The sequence below is a fragment of the Acipenser ruthenus genome, chromosome 13 (genome assembly GCF_902713425.1).
Source record: "Acipenser ruthenus chromosome 13, fAciRut3.2 maternal haplotype, whole genome shotgun sequence".
NCBI classification, from domain to species: domain Eukaryota; kingdom Metazoa; phylum Chordata; class Actinopteri; order Acipenseriformes; family Acipenseridae; genus Acipenser; species Acipenser ruthenus.
Window position 1 is genome coordinate 27,824,646 of NC_081201.1, and position 17,807 is coordinate 27,842,452.

The 17,807-nt window shown below is 35.0% G+C and overlaps 1 protein-coding gene across 2 annotated transcripts in view; it reads right to left on the reverse strand.

Moving 5' to 3' along the window:
• Nucleotides 1-2,518: 2,518 nt before the first annotated feature.
• Nucleotides 2,519-17,807, reverse strand: part of pde6c (phosphodiesterase 6C, cGMP-specific, cone, alpha prime) — a 28,260-nt gene continuing 12,971 nt past the window's right edge. For both annotated transcript variants that reach the window (XM_034029752.3, XM_058985001.1), the window contains exons 5-22: nt 17,221-17,295; nt 17,053-17,117; nt 15,340-15,406; nt 14,432-14,479; nt 14,134-14,283; nt 13,350-13,493; nt 13,191-13,256; nt 12,718-12,864; nt 12,145-12,252; nt 11,204-11,313; nt 9,386-9,473; nt 9,188-9,288; nt 7,274-7,381; nt 6,703-6,766; nt 6,210-6,284; nt 5,941-6,024; nt 5,650-5,803; nt 2,519-4,322 (exon numbers count right to left, since the gene is read on the reverse strand). In XM_034029752.3, coding sequence (XP_033885643.2) covers nt 4,252-4,322; nt 5,650-5,803; nt 5,941-6,024; nt 6,210-6,284; nt 6,703-6,766; nt 7,274-7,381; nt 9,188-9,288; nt 9,386-9,473; nt 11,204-11,313; nt 12,145-12,252; nt 12,718-12,864; nt 13,191-13,256; nt 13,350-13,493; nt 14,134-14,283; nt 14,432-14,479; nt 15,340-15,406; nt 17,053-17,117; nt 17,221-17,295 — 1,725 coding nt within the window. In that variant the 3' untranslated portion in view covers nt 2,519-4,251. The remainder of the gene's footprint in view (nt 4,323-5,649; nt 5,804-5,940; nt 6,025-6,209; nt 6,285-6,702; nt 6,767-7,273; nt 7,382-9,187; nt 9,289-9,385; nt 9,474-11,203; nt 11,314-12,144; nt 12,253-12,717; nt 12,865-13,190; nt 13,257-13,349; nt 13,494-14,133; nt 14,284-14,431; nt 14,480-15,339; nt 15,407-17,052; nt 17,118-17,220; nt 17,296-17,807) is intronic.

Here is a 17,807-nt window from a genome sequence, read left to right on the forward strand (position 1 = left end):
AAATGTAAAATAAAAAAGCGCAGTTGTCTAACAAATTAGTTACTTGGCTAAACATTATGCTGTTCATAATTTTCTAACCCATTTTCACTTAGATTTATTTTCTCAGAGAAAGAATTATCCACTTTAGTGACTAGTCTCTGGAGGATGGTTCCCATTGAAATGAAATTTGAATTTGTTTTGTGGTCTTGAAAGCTTGTGTTTTAAATTAATATATTGTTTCCAATACAACATTTTTTGGGGGAAGAAAATTAAATATGTTTGCTGTGACCAAAACAATAACTGTCATTTCAGTCCCAAGTAATTTATAATAACAAAAATATTGATTTTAATACACACTATGAAACTTTAGCCGAAATATGAAACCCTACAGGTAGAGTGCTTTGTTGCTAAATTTTGTTTAAAAAAGAAAAACAGGAGAGCTGTGGAGAAATTTGTCTTGTGTTCTACACTTCAGTGTATTGTTTACAGCAGGGGGATAAAGGTTTGAAAGTATCTTTGGAACCAAATCTATTTTCTCTCAGCGACTCCGCCCTATAAGAAAGTGGATGTGTACCAGAAATTATTTATGGGTCCTAATCTTTTTAGCAGCGAATAGTAATCCTGCCTTAAAGGTTAATCCTTCAGTCCAGGAGCTATGAGAACCACACACTGTAGCTGGGATTACATTTTAATTACTGCACCACTATCCTTATGGCAGCTGTATAGTACCAAATGACAAAACAAACGAAACCTGTGATCAGGATCATTCATTATGGCAATTTTAGAAAAGCATTACTTTTATGATCTTTATCCCTTTTTTGTGGTGCTTCTAAAATATGCTGCAGTTCAAACACTACACATCAGCTTGGTTTCTTAATAAAGTTCTAGTATAACAGGCTAGCCATTAACTTTAACACCAAGCCACTTCTACTCTATTACAGCACTATAAACATCCCTGAGCTCATGTCTGTCCTTTCAGAGAGGATATATTTAGCCTTTTTATTTCAAAGCGTTGCAAGAGAAGCAGTGCTTGGTAACTTCAGGAATGATTTCACTTCATGTTCTTCCTAGCATCATGAATGACCCCTACAGTAGGCATGATAACTGTGTTTGAATTGCAAATGTATTACTACCTTTGCTGAAAAAAAACCTAATAAAAATAAGATGGAGACAGTGTTGGATTTGCCAGTTATATAAACAAGACACTGGGGGATATGAAACCACAGGTGTCCTCTATCAGAAAATTAAGTAGCCAGCATTTTAATGAGTCCTTTTTATTTTATTTTTTTAAATTTACAGATTATGACATTATCATGCAATTTCTTTTTAAATGTCAATCTAGCCTCTTTAAAATAATCCATTCATTATTATAATACTTCAATTTTAAGTGCTTTTCGCATACATACGTTAATCAGTCAATCAATCAAATGCATTAAAACATAGCTGATTAATGGGCGTAGTTTTTTTTTTCCATATGATTCTAATGCCAAATCCAAGGTGTTTATCTTGTGCTGCTTAATGTAATTTTGTAGCTCACAAAATGGAGTCCTGGTAATGTCATATTATATTGTGAGTCCTGAGCCTAGGCTAATGGGATAAAGGTCCTTAGAGATGTTACATAAGTGTTTCATTCTGCCCTGCTGTTTCTATATAAGATACTTTACAGGACAATCTTTAGTCTTAACAGGGTTATCCAGGTGACATATTTTAAATGCATACCAGTTATGGTAATACAATTGTTTCTTATTAGCCAAATGTTATTACTTAATGGAGACTTGTGCTTTCTTTTTAACAACAACATATTTCAAACATAAATAACATAAAAACAAGTGATAATTCCAGCATCAGCCTAATCCCATTCTTCCAACTCCTCATTGTCTTGCAACTTTGCATTTAACTTTTTTATTATGCAATTTAGTTTTTGGTTCAATGTTCAAACATGTTTGTAAAATAGGGACTTGGGTTAAATAAATAAGTTTGTATATCTATCAGCAACTTGTTTTAAGGTGCCCTTGAAGAACAGATATAACAGCAGCCTTGTGCAGTCTACATAAGGTAAGTAGGGGGGTTTAAAGGCTAAATCTCTGAGAATCTTTTAAAGCTTGGTTTAAAGCCAAATCCAATCCAGTGCAATCTTCTTACACCTACACAAGTCTAAACAGACGTTCATATAGGTTGTTTTCTATTTCTTACAGCAAACTTATATGTATCTTGCTGTACAAATCAATGTGGTTTTTTTTTATTTTTTTTTTTTTATATATTTTCAGAACTAAGATGCACGCTTCTAGCCTAGTTTTAAAAACTGCTTGTTTATGCAGTCCAGGCAGTAAGGGTCTTGATTAAATCAACAGTCAAACCTGTAACTTATTACCAAGTAGCACCTTTTGGACAAGGGTTTGTTTCAGTGAAGAAACAAATGTTTGTTTTCTATGTTAACAATGAATCACACCTATTTTGGTCTTTGTAAAAATGATTATATATATATATATATATATATATATATATATATATATATATATATATAAATAAAGCATATTATGGTTACTGTACAGCTTTAGAAAATTATGGTAACAGCCTTAACAATTTTATTTAAAAAAACAGCGTAAACCTTAATTTATGGACAAGGGTGCCTCACAAACCATCCAAAGTTTTTGCATACATAGAATTTAGAATGCACTGTTGCCCGCATTTAGAACTTAAAAAATAAATTGTCTTACAGTACCTTTCCAAATGCCTGCAACATATACATAAAACAGTGGATCTAAATTTAGATCAATGAAAGCCTGTTCACCACAGACCTATCAAAGAGGTCAAAAGTCAAGGCAACAATGCCTTCAGCTTGATAACAATCTGGTACAGCAGTGAGTCACAATATGCGACTACCAATGTGCCTCAACTACAGTATGGAGGAACCTATTAATTGGTCGTGAACTATACTCTGTGATTACCTAACATTTAAAAAGGTTACAACAGATTAGGTAATGGAGGTTTTCAATAGCTCCCGAATGACAGTATGACAGGCGTTTGATTGAAACCAATCTGATTTTACATGAGGTGCATAGTCATCTTACAAAAAAAATTAACTAATTAATTAAGTAAGACTAATTAATCCACTTCCCCATGCATCAATCTCAAATAGTTTTAAAGTGCGATTCTTTTAAAAGTTGATACATGGTGTGTTGGGTGTCCAAGAGATGTCATCTCGTTGAGCTTACCAGATGGCCAAACTTGGCAAAACGATTTTTGTTATAATAAGACACCCTTCACAGGACATACTGACTCATTATAAATCACAAAAACGAAGATTGTACTCATGAACTGCTATTAAACACATAAGAAATGTTATTGTTTTTTTAAGAACTACTCCGTGTGTTCTATGCATGGGATGACATCACAAGATACTGGAATTTTGACAGATCCTGAACGGTTGATTTTTCTTACGTGATTCTACTGTTAATGAAAAACAAAATTACTTAGTGACTTTGTTGTTGACAATCCAAGTAAAGGCCCCTCTCCCACCTAATTAATGAATCAACACTAAGTCCATCGCATCCTTGAAAAGAGCCAAATTTGTAATATATTTTTTTTTCACCATATATTGCCAAATGTTGTTTTCAGGCATCATTCTTTGTTTTTCTTTTTTTAATTGTACTACCCATAAGTTGGTTTATAATTTCTTTGGTTATGTGTAGCTGTGTTAGACAACAGTTCAAATAAATGTAATGTAACTGTGAATGTGACACATTTACTGTAGATTCTAGGAACTAGATTGACTGCTGGCTACATAACCACTTCAGAGAAAAAAAAAAGGAATTCAAGTGTCACAGAAAAATAAAATATCTAAATAATAATCAAGAATTTGGAAATTGTTTTAAAAATTGTGGCCAATGACTGCCTTTCACTGAGCTTTTTAAAAACCAATGTTTACATGCAAGGATTCATACAGTATCAAAGCCTGTACCCAGTAACAGCAGTCAAATAAATTGTCATCCTTTTACAGCTATTTATAAGAGAACCATATCTAATGCTCTATTGTTAGTTATATATTACACCACAAAATGCTGCTGTACATTCCAGCTCCATTACTGCCAGCGGTTCTCTCAGGTACTCATTCCAGAAGTCCATTGGTACTGACATGCAGCAGATGGTAGATGTAAGAGGATTGTACCAAATCAAACATTCTGTTGTAATCCTGGGAGGTAAGTCTTTGTACCGCTTCCTCCAGTGCTTAAACAGCACTATGTCTGAGATGGAAGGGCTGTCAGACAGTTTCTAAAATATCGTGCACGTTTTCGATTTGCCTCCTTCGCTTTCCCCTCCTCCTCCACCACCTCCTCCACCTTCTGCAAAAACACCAAAGACAAACTGTCAGCAAAGAAACCATCATTTAACTCTTTATTTAAAGTCTTTTTTTTATATAAAAAATGCACTTCATAAAACTGTTCTAAACTATCAGTAGCTTCTTTACCAACAGTTTCACAAATATCAAACTTCATTCAAAATAGAGTTTTGTGAATAGACGTTAGTTAATTTGAAGAGTACTGAAATTATCTTTTAACTGTGGTTACTTGTACAAATAAACATAATTTCACTGCGGTTTAAGTGAAAGTTGTTTTTCACATGTAAATACAACATTCACAAGTTTCTATACAACTCCCAATTGCTCCACATGGCAAATTGAGCATCACACAGAATAGTTGCATGTAGAACGGCTTGTTTATAACGGGAATGAGTTAAAGTGACAGGAAGGTATGCTTGGGGTTACTGGGTTCATTCCTCCCTGGCTATATCTCGCCTCTCACAGAGTTTTAAGCAGCTGGAGACGTGATTGGTTCACTTGTCCACTAATCTTGCAAGGATCTTTAAAATGTTGCCCTTGCTTTATACACACCATCTAAACTCTGTAACCCAATGACACAAGTTCAAACAATTACATATTTTCAAAAATCTTGTAAACATAGCAGACAAATTAACTAATTGAAACAGTGAGCTCATCAGCGGTTCCTAATGTACCTGTGTTTATATGGTTGTAGGAACTATACCATTTTTAAGTACTTAGTTAAAATTCAAATTGACATTAAGATCCAAAATTGTTATCATCTAAATACCTAGTTTTGCTGTTTCACCGTGAACTGCATTTACTCTGAACTGCATGTACTGAAAAGTTTTAGTTTTTTGCTGGTTTTCACCTGTCACAGTTGTACTAGTTTTGTCTGTCAACTACTGCCAACCGCTATTTAAAAAACAAAACAAAACAAAAAAAATACTTATAATGCCAATTAACCCATATTGGAAGTGAAACATTCAAAAGCTAGACTTCACTCACTTATTTGCAACCCTTTTGACCGTTATTAAAATAGGTTACAGTATAACCACTACAGTAGTTCAGGGAAACCCTTTTAAAGATTCCTTTTTAGTGCATGTTTTTGCTATTATTATTACTGTATTGTGCATACATACAAGATTTAAAAGGGAAAACATAATAAAGACTACATGTCCTTTCATTAAGGGGGATCCTTCAAGGCCCTACCCAGAAATGGATGGTCATGGAAATGACACATATGTTATTAGTGGGGCTTAAATAGACTTAAAGAACAGGTCTGAAAATATACAGTAAGTTAGAATTAGACATAAAACTAAACTACAATCAAAACTAAGTGGCAGCATTACCTTTTTTGGCTTCCTCTTCTTCCTTCTTCTTCTTTTCCTCCTCAATAACCTTCATCTTTGCCTCGTACACATCTGCCAATGCTTTCCATTCAACCCTGTTGTTTTGAAGACCTGACAACATTGGTGTGATTTCTTTGTGGAACCTTGAGAATTCCTGTGAGATCAGATCATAACAAAGAGAGTGCTGGTTATGACATGTTTCATCAAAGAGAATCTGCAGCCCTGAGTGAAGCAAATATTTGATAAACTCTCAAATTAGTTTGTATGATAAAAGGAAGGGCCCACACCTACCTTGTATACAAATGTACACACAAAATCGATAAAGCCAACTTGTAACTTTGGTAGCTCAGCAGATTTGTTTCTGTCCATCATGGGCTAGATAAAGAAAAAACATTATACTATATTTTCTGGTAGATTAAAAAAAAAAGCTAATATCATATAAAAATATATGTACAACATACCAAAAATGGAAGGTGAAATTAGCATATTAATGGACTTAGATGCATTATGCACTGTATTACACAAGCACAACGATAGATAAATATACAGTATATTCTTACAATGGGCTGTTGATCTAGAACTGTCCTTTCCAGATCTCCCTGCTCCCAGAATTCATTTGCTACCATAAGAGCCACCTGGAAAAACAATACATTGATGTTAATGTAGTCAAACTGTCAATGTTATGGTTTTGTGGTGTCGGATGCCAGAAAAGAAAAACACACTCAAAGTTACCAGAAATAAACATCGCAGACATTTAGTAGGTTTTTTTTTTTTTTCTTAATTGTTATAGAATGTGCTAATGAGAAGTTGGCCTTGTGTGTCTTTTGATAGTATATATGTTACTTTTGTTTTTGTTTTTTGAAAATGGAGAAACAGGGACTCGTTTGTGGAAGAATCTACACAGACCACACTCTGTACAAAGATGATCTTTAAAATAGTTTCTAGTATCTGGCCTTAGTATTTCTCCTGTAGTCTGGTAGGGTTTGTAGTTTGTCTCTCTCTGGAAACATTCATGAGGTGTTGCATTAAATGGAATAGTAATGCTGTGCCTACCTTACTTTGTACTTCCCATGGTTTGGTAATGGCAGACAGGTCACATCCAGTCATCATCATTGCCCTTTGATGAAACAGAAACAAAGTCTTAGTAAAGAATAAATTATGCAGCACAGTATACTTACACTACATCCAGTTATTAGAACAAGACATTAAACTACAGCTGAGGAGTCTTAGTTTGAAAATGCGGTGTGGGATACTGTGGCTAACTGAAATTCCCCTGAATGGGGTTACACTGAAGAGTGGCGGATCTCAAAACAGCCATTGTTTAAATCATTAAAATAGGACCGTCGCTGGTATGTATTTTAAAGAAGTAGACACAGTAGACATTTAAAATAGGACTCTTTGTGTATGGCGATCATAAGTGTATACAACCTGTGATTTTCATTCTATTGCCTGCCATAAAATATTAAAATATTTTACCAAGCAAATGTGTGCTGCTCCTGATTTTGGAGGTGATTTGATAAAAGGTGACTGACTCATGGTTATATCTGACACTTCATTTAGCAGGTGATTTCATAGTACACAATACAGTAACCCTATATATGTATTTGAAAAGATTAATATTTACATGATGACTTCCTTCTTGGTGGGGTCCAATGTGATGTACTTTATTTGCTCCTCCTCGGTTGCCATTTTTTCCGTGGCGTCAACAATCTTCTGAAACATACTTCTCTTTCTGTGGAACATTTAAACACATCTCAGGGCTTGAATTTCATTTTTCTGTGCTGGGGGGATTTCCCCCCTATGCTGCAGCCAATGGGGGGGGGGGGATTCCAAATTTTCAGGGGGGGGAATGGCAAAAGAAAGGGCACTTTTGCATATAAAAAACTATACATATATTTTACTGCGTCATCATTCACACTGGTGTTGCTTTAAAATAAGCTGCTTTCAGGAGACCTAACAGCTGTTCATCACTGTGAGACAGAGCACTCTCCATTGCTTTTGCCATTGCCTGACGTGAAGTTTTTGCAGCAGAAGAAAAAGGTGCTTTTCTTTCTAACCGGCGCTCCATTTCTTTTTTTTAACTCTTTACACTCAGCTCTATTTCTGCCTGTTTTTCACTGTTTTCATTTATGTATGTTTAACTACTGTATAGTTTGTACTGCATGTATGTAACATATCAAATGAAAGGCCACAAAATTCCCTTTCATATTATGTAAGTTGCAAAAAAAACAAAAAAAAACGTTTTTTCCAAAATAATCATGTTTGGTCATTGCTATATATATATATATATATATATATATATATATATATATATATATATATATATATATATATATATATATTGTAATCACAGATGGCTTTAAAAAAAAAAAAAAAAAAAAACACTTAACCTCAATATGAAATTAACATATGATGTGAGGCTTAACTTCAGGCGATCGTATTTCCGGCTAGGAGTACACACACTGAATACGTCTTTGGAAAGCCCAGAGTCTGTACTTTTAAACAAGCCATGGACCAGGTTGGTGGTTTTTACGCTGCCTGAGTAATATGTGCGTAACCGTCTGTGCCCAGACGCCCCAAAATGAATGGGGCTGAGATTTAAAGAGTTAAAGTGAAATTTACCGTTTGCAAAACAACACCTAGATAGACTTAATATCCTCGTTTTTTTCAAAGTTTTTTACTTAATGCAGTGTACTGAGTTTCTATAATCCTAAAGATAGCGGCCGAGAATCACGTACAAGAGAATAAAGTCTCGCGGTACTTAAAATATCCAGCACTACTTTTATTTATTTATTTATTTATTTATTTATTTATTTATTTATTTATTTATTTTAACCAGAACTAAACTCAGAATGCGACTTATAGTGCTTTTGCCCCTGACACTGACACCCACTTCCTTAGAGGTTGTTGTAGCGTATCAGGCATTCTAAATTGGGTGAAAAATACAGTAGCTTGGTGTCTTTAAATATCTCTGCGGGATTTTCTCGCACTGAAAGTTGCAGATATGCGGGCACAACTTGGAAAATGCGCGATTCCAGTAATCCAACGCTGAAATTCAAACCCTGGAAATTCAAGGAATGCCTATTGGTTGTTGTGTACATAATGTATTATATATTGGTAAATTACAATAACTTTAAAAACAATTGTTACTTTACAGATTTCTTTTTTACAACAAACTCCTGTTATCTTTTTTTAAATATAAATGGTGTTCATTTACTGACTCATTTCCTTTTAATTTTCCTGTTCAATACTAAATTACAGATAATATTAGTACACCATATTGTATAGCTAAACAACTTGCTTTTAACAAATAATATGACAATGATTCATAAAATTAAAATGTAGTAAAACGAAAGTTTGTTCTAGATCCCTGTCTTGAAACTTCATCCATTAAACACGACTACTTTAATCTATTGCACACATAAACTACAAATGTAATCGGGGAAAAAAGACACAGCATTGAAATGGCATAGCTTCACATACAATAGTTATGTACGGACCTGCAACAATGATGGACCATTTAAACAGAATCACTTACTTGAAGTACAACGCCAAGTCAGTTGCAATGATGGCAATTTCAAACAAGTGAATGACAGTTTCAAACTGACGCTTCTGAAGATTCTGGAAGATATTGAGGCTCTACAGAAGAGATTATTAAAGGCAATTTACATGAACCATGCATTATTATTAAACAAAATCAGAATGATTTATTTTCAGTGCAATACAGTTAATTAACCTCATCTGCCATAAGGGTCTTGCTGTACTCAAGGTGATGCCTTTCCATAATGGAGGACCCATGCAATTTTGCTAATGGGGATGCTGACCTGTGGGTAGAAAGTGGTAAATAGAATTATTTCTTGCAGGTGTAAAATCATGTTTTATTTTACAGATACCATAAAGTGCCATGTAAATATTCAAAGTGCATATTTATTAAATGGTAATTTATCCAAGAGCTCCCTCTCCTATTGATGAATTGTGGGGCTCACAGATAGCAATCCATAATGAATACATTGGCAGTTAAATAAGACAGCTGCAAGGTGTAGCCAGTGGAGAGAGAAACAGGTACAGTAAGCACAGAATGCAGACACTGCAGCAGGGTGACTTTCTGTGAGGATATCAACAAACTGTAGAACCATATGGATGCTGTCACCAAATATCTGCAGACATAATGGTGAGTTTCAAATCTGACAAGAGATGTTTATAACATTCTAGGCATGTTTTGAAGCAAGTACAAATGGATATAAGCATATAGTAATATATTAATAATATAGCTGGGCTTTTAAGGTAAAGACCTTCCTCAATATATATATCGTTCTAATATCATATATAACAACACATTTTTCACCTTCAAAGACTTAAAGGGAGGTCAAATAACATGTATACTGTTTGCAATGCATAGTGAAGTTTTATATTATGGCATGCTAGGGCTACTCTTAAAGAGTAAGCAGCGGGGTTCCAGAAAATATAGCGTTACACGTCCCCATGTGTTGCTACAACTGTTTAAATAACGTACCTCTAATTTTTCTTTTCATTGTTAACATCCTGACAACGTTTTACACTTATAACTTTAAACTCTGTTTCAAAGCTATTTTTAAAATGGCCGCCCTAGTGCACTGATAGTGTAAGGATTATTGCCCACATTGTCAAAGACAAAGACAGATCTCAAACCCCAGTGCAGTAGAGCGGCCATTTTGAAAATAACTTTGAAATAGAGGATGTCAGGATGTTAATAATTTGAAGCTCATGTTAGAAATATAACTAAAGTGTCATTCTTTCATCTACGTAATATTGCCGGTTAAGATCATTTTTGTCCTCATCTTCTGCTGAGAAATTAATTCATGCATTCATCTCCTCAAGATTGGACTACTGCAATGCTCTTTTGACTGGGGTTTCTATTAAAGTACTAAATAGGCTTCAGTATGTGCAGAATTCGGCAGGCTGGGTTCTAACTCATACCTCCTCTTGTGAGCACATAACACCTGTACTGTATAAACTGCACTGGCTCCCTGTGAGGTATCGGGTTGACTACAAAATTCTGCTCCTTATCTATAAGGCCTTAAATGGTGCTGCCCCTGTTTATTTGAGGGATCTATTGCAAAAGTACATTCCAGTGCTCAATTTAAGATCTGTGGATGCCGGATGTCTTATACAACCTAAGACTAGGCTCCGTACTAAGGGAGACCAAGCTTTTTGTAGTGCCGCCCCACGACTATGGAACATGTTGCCCAGATCTAGTCGAGATTCTGAGCCTGTGTTTCTTGTTCTTGTACAGTGCTTTGGGTCTGAGAAAAGCGCTCTATAAATAAAATGTATGATTATTATTATTATTATTATTATTATTATTATTATTATTATTATTATTATTATTATTATTATTAATAATCATGAAAAGAACAATTAAAGGTAAGTTATTTAAACAGTTGTAGCAACACATGGGGGTGTGTAACATTTTTCGGAACCCTGCTTCTTACTCTTTAAGATTACTGTTTTTTATATTATTATTTACAATATCACAGTGAGGGTTCTTTTTTTTCACTTGTTCCTAATTACTTACTTCATCTGGTATAAATTGTTGGTTCCCCTGTGATCAATATCGTGACAAAAAGCAGCTGCTACCATAGCAAATGCCTCAAGATCTGTGTAGTACTTCTTTAGTTTGCCAGTCTGGAAACAAACACATTTCTAAGTTAATAATTGCCTTGGCTGAATCCTAACAAAAGTTATAAACACGGATAGCATTGCTCAGATACTAAGCCAAGTGCAAGCTTTCGATCCTTACCACAAAGGTAAATATGGCCATATTTTTGTTTGCCTTTTTGGAACTGAGGTTCCATAACAAATTTAGCTAAATGTTTCATCAATGCCAAACTGGGGGGCTTCACCCCCCCCAGACCCCCAAGTATACGTTAATCTGCCCCCTGGCCCCTGGGAACCACCAACATTTTTACGGACCCAGAGGCTATGCTCCAAGATTTGACTAATCACACCATCCGTAGTGCCTCTGCGGCAACCGTTCGTTCCACTGTAAGCATACCTCTGGCTCCCTACAATACATTTTACATGTAGAGTTGTGAAATTTGTGATCCCATGGTACAATAATACTAACAACATCTGCGTTTCACAGATCACATATAAATATGATGCTCTGACAGCAAGCAAGATTCAAGAAACAAGAATTAAAAAGAACTATAACTCTCATGTGATTATATATATATATATATATATATATATATATATATATATATATATATATATATATATATATATACACATATATATCGAATACGAGACCTGTATAGTTAATGAAAATCCACTGGACTCTTTATTATCTTTGTGTCTCCATTGTGCAAAATATTATTTAATGGATTGGATCTACAAGTTTCAAGTATTATTTGTCATTTTGTTCCACATCAAGTAAGCCATTCACACAATGAACAACACAGAAGGGCTTCAGACTGACAAATGGAGCCAAAGATTGCAAATTCAAAACCTTACCATGAGCAGTGAGAACATCGTCTGCCCCACGTTGAAGCCGTGCCGCCAGTTGTGATAGGTTATATCACGATAACCTTTCCGAACAGTGTACATCCACCGTGTTAGCACCTTGTTTAAAGAAAGACAAATATGGGACTATTACTGTATGCACCGCCATTACACTGAAGTCTAAAGGGTGCTTAATACTGTGTAAGATAATACAATTATATGTTTCCTAATATAAGGAAAATGACAGTAACCCTTAGAGGCACATCACTTCTAATAGACCCATTCTATTGGGATAATGTGGTGACCATGAGCATTCCATATAAAACTTTACCACAGTGAATTTGCTCGGTCATTTTGTAGTTTTCCCATTTGTATTTTATTGGTTACCATGATTTCAGTATTCTTTCACTGTACTTTACTAGACTATGGGATACATTTTATTTAACACTGACAAAGGCATTAGCCAAGACTTTTATCTACTGTCATTTCTTCCAGTTTTACCTCAGAACAAATAACCTGAGTGTTTAAAGTTGTGGTTTAAGGGTTTACTTATCTTATATTATACACACATACATATGCACTTACTTCTGGAGGTACTTTGAACTTTTCAACCACATTGATTTCATAGAAACACCGAATTCCACATTTAATCAGGTCAAGTTCAGTAACAGGCAAGTCACTGAAGTGGAATTCATAAAGCTCAACATCTTTAGGATCAGGTAAGTTTGATTTCTGTAAAAGATTAAACACACACACACACATATATATATATATATATATATATATATATATATATATATATATGCAATCTAAATTAAGCACATTTGAATTTGGATTGATTGAGTAGGTTTATAGTTTAAAAAAAAAAAAAAAAGGGTTTCTTACCAAATGCTCTTCAATGACAATACAATGGATTTGTATTCAGGTTATATACTTCAGATTGTACTTTTGTGCAAAGAGTTTGTTGCCTTATTCTGTCTTTAGTTTTGTCTGGTTTAGTTCTTCTTGATGAAGCAAATACTGTATAAGGTTTCCCTTAAAAATATAGTCGGCCTTACCAAGAATTTGATAAGATCCTTAGGATCACAGTCCTCAGGTTCAGCATTGAACTTCTCCAGTGTATTCTAACAGAAGGGAAAAGAACATTTCAAAAATATATTCTCTCTGTTGTTTCCACATGTTTGTATGTGAATCACATAAACAATATTTTGTCTTACCATAACAGACAGAAGCTCAGACTTGGTGCACTTGGTTTGATACATGAGCATTTCCTGTGCAATATCTTTCCTGTTTTCCATCTTATTCAGTCTGTCGTATGTGTCTGTGTTAAGCACAGACCATCCCAGAAATTGTGTAAGCGCCTAAAAAAAAAAAATTGTTGAAGGACTTTTTACTTGCGATTTGATACAATTCTTACTTACGTCCCATGCACATACATATCTGAAACATGATGCATTTTATATAATAAATGATTAAGATTAAAACAAAAAAATGCAATGTGTGTTGACAGATCTAGTGTTAAAAGCATTGTTCGTATTCAACGCTCCTGACTGAGTTCTCATTTTGGAATCAGTCTTGTTTTGTTCATTCAAATCCAGCAACAGAATGACTGGACTAACCACACTGTTCCAAATTATGCTGCATTCCTAAGCAGGTCGCACAGTACTAAATAAATTATCCAATTTCAGCTGTTTAATTTAGGTTTCAACATATTTTCTCTCATAGATAATACTTGTTACATAAACACAACACTCTATGAACATTTATAGTGCTGTATTTAATACATTCAGGGTGGCAGTAAACAGCTCCATAAACAACCTGGAATACCCACAAGTGTGAAGACATACCATAAAGAGGAAGCTTATTAAAGTCTCTTATTAACACATGAATACATGAAATGCTATAATTTGGCCTCATTGCTGTTTTCACCTATGTTCAGGATGATTCCTTACTGTCAAACCTGGGTCTATTCTAAATAAGTATCTCATTTAAAATGTGTACTTCAGTGATCTGTTCATCATGTTCATCGAATGGTCTGCCGTCCTTCCTATTGTAGAACGTGGCGATTCCTACAATTTCTTCCTTCTTGTTGACAATGGGTAGTGACAGGACATTTTTCATCACCCAGCCAGTCTCGTCAAAGGATTCTTTCTGCAAAATATATATGACAGACTTGATTATTAAACATTATAATATAATTGTGTGAACTCCAATAGCAATTATGATGATAGCGGGTAATGTACAGTACAGTGAAATCTGAATTAATAGTAGGATGCATGTACGAGCCAGGAGCACTTACTTGGAAGGTGAAGTATTCATCTGCTGCTACATTCATCATGTTACAAATCTGCATCATGACAAGAGAGAAAGTTAAATTACATTAAAGAATATAGATTTCAAGTGAGATATCAGGAGCTTATTTTAAATGAAATACAGAATTAACTAGTTTACATGATTTATAATAATATTTGTTAATTACTAAATTACGTACACAAATCTAGATGTATTCAATTTACATTAGAGTACATAGGTGAGTAGCACATGTGTTGAATTTTAGCATGGTGGAAGCAGATAGTCAAAACCGAGAAGATATCTGCCAGATTTGAACTCTAGAAACTGATACATTGTTATTGTTCATGTTTGCTACTAATGGTAAAAATATATATTTATATTAATTAAAAATAATGTCATTGAGTGCTAATAAAGTATAAAATTACAGCAACGAGCACCAGTTTATTCAAACAGCTAAATGATTGAATAAATATCTTAAACCACAGGACGTCAGTATTGGTAGACACCGTATACTGGTAATAATCCTTGTTAAGAATCATCAACACCATTAGTAACATGTTTTTACATGCCTATTTACATTCTGGAAGTTTTAAATCACAAGTGAATTGAGTTTGGTTGTCTCAATTTAGGCTCAAATACACCAGCACCAATAATGTTTTTTAAATATCCATTTAGAAAGTTCTCATGAGAACTCAAGGACTATTCAAACAACCATATGTCATACCTTTTATAAATAAAACAATGGATTATAGATGCTCACTTACAATAATAAAGTGCTGCTATATTAATATTAGAGCTTACAAAAATATATATATCAGTACCAATAAAACAAATAATGTGTTAAACAGATTACTACGTTTATGGTATTTTTTAATGGGCCAGAATGCATTAGCTGTAGAACATGTATTGACTTACAAATCCATTTTCAGCTACATAAGTTGGCAGCCCGCTGACAAGTGACCAGTGATCTGGAGGGGGGGACCTTTAAATACAAAACAGCAGCAAAAGACATATTTATAGAATAGTTCTGTCTGTTGCTTTTGATTACACTATGTAACACAATTTTTGTTCCTGGGTAGTAAGTGTTATTTCCTAATTGCTTATGCCTCAAAAGTATAGAAAATGGCTATTATTCCCCACAAACTTTGCTTTTGTGACCAGGACAGTGATATTTTGAAATTTACCTATTTCCAATGAGAAAACGGGTGAATTTGTGTCTTTTCGTTCACATAAAGTCAGAAAAAAACAACATATGAATCCAAATTAACATGTATTTATACTAAAGTAATACAAAAAGATTTAGAAGTGAGTAGTTTTTCGAGATTTCTGGTTACAGGCGATTCCGATTGCCTCGAACAGACTGGTCACATTGTGGCAGAAGCAGAGCCCATCTTGACGGGTGAAGAAGCTGGAAAAAGGTTGGTGACGCTTCCTCTGATCTGCGACTTTCACACTTTCATCCAACAAGTTCCACTGCTTGAGCCTAGACGTCAAAAGCTCGGCATTGGACTTGGTGAGACCAAGATCTCTAATCAAGTCGTTGAGGTCTTTTTGGTTGGGGTAGTATGGGTTTCTCTCCTCAGCTCCACCTCTGAAATTGTCATCTGGATCTACAACGTCTTCCTCGCTCTCTGACTTGCTGCTCTCTTCTAAAGACGGCTGCTCTCTCTCCGGAGGAGTGGGTACGGGGAGCTCATGGCAGTGTGGCACCGGGGCGATGGATGAAGGAAGGTCCGGATACGTGATAGCAGGTGCATTCTTGCCAGTCCTACGTTTGGAAGGGTCCACCATGCAGAAGTAGCAGTTGCTTGAGTGGTTAGTGGGTTCCTGCCAAATTCTTGGGATAGCGAACTTCATGGCTCTCTTTTCCCCTCTGTACCATCCTACAAAAATACATTTATTTCACCCATGACTAATGTGTAAGAGATTCTCGCAACATTTTTCATATATGATATATTTTTTCAATAACATTTTAAAATTAAAAACTTTTACAATTTTAAAAATTTTAACAAATTTTATAACATAAAATTCCAAGCAACAATTGTCCATCTTACCTTCCAGAGTTTTTTTGCAGTGCTCGCAGGTGAAATGAGGTGCCCAGGGTTTGTCTTGATCCCTGACAGGCATGCCGAAATATGCCTTGTAGGCCTCACACATCTTAGCAGATGCTTCCACAGAGTACTTTTTCGCTCTTGTCTTGATAAATTGGCTGCAGACATAGCAAAATGCGTCTGCCGGATGCTTGCAGCCTCTTGATGCCATCTCAGAAAAATGCAGATATGTATCCACTTAGGCAGCTGGAACTAAACTGAACTGGTGGGCTTAAGGCCCCTGTATTTATACTACTATTTATATTACTGGAAAGTTCTAGAAAGTTCTAGAAGTTACTCCAAGTTTACTCAGCACTGAATCTATCTGGAATGTTCTGGAAAATAGGTAAATTTCAAAATATCACTGTCCTGGTCACAAAAGCAAAGTTTGTGGGGAATAATAGCCATTTTCTATACTTTTGAGGCATAAGCAATTAGGAAATAACACTTACTACCCAGGAACAAAAAAAAAAAAAAAAAATTGTTACACGGTGTTATTATTATATATATATATATATATATATATAAAGATACTCACGGTATGACTTTAATTTCTTCAGTTCCATGCAAAATATAATCAACGATCTTATAAAAGATGACTTCCTGTAAAAAGTAATATATATATATATATATATATACTGGTTCTGTATATACATGTATAAGCATATTGTTAGGTTCTAATACTGGCAAGTAATAAAATACCTACTCTTCCATCCGGTGTCTTTGGACCCTTGTAAGGTTCTTGTTCTCCAAGTTTTATTGGCCATTCATCATAGAATTCCTGTAAAACAGAATCACACCAGTCACAGAAAAGAATATCTTACTGCTTTTTATATTATTGAAGCATTAAATCCCTATCATCTCAACACTGCAAAATGTTAACAACACTGCAACCCACTTAATAATCAGGCAACCTGTGTTCCCTGATTATCCTAGCCTGGGAAAACTTAGTGATCCGGTTACTATCCACATTCCTTCTCAATCCATTGGAGTCTGAATGTCAATGCAGAGCTCCCTGTTTTCCCAACCAAGATCAGCAGCTCAGCACAGCCAGGATTTGAAGCAGCGAGCTCCTGATTGTATGACTCTCCCTGCACTCCATGCCGCAGTGCTTACACTGGATGAGTCCCGGTGGACCCCTCAAACCTTTTCATAAACTATTTTAGCATATCTGTAGTAAGGTTATAAAACTGTGTGGGGAGAAAGGGCGCTGAATAAAAGCTTTGAAAAGGAACAAGTGTCTATCCTGCTTTCTGCTTCCCTGTTAAATGCTACATTGATGTCAGAGTGGGA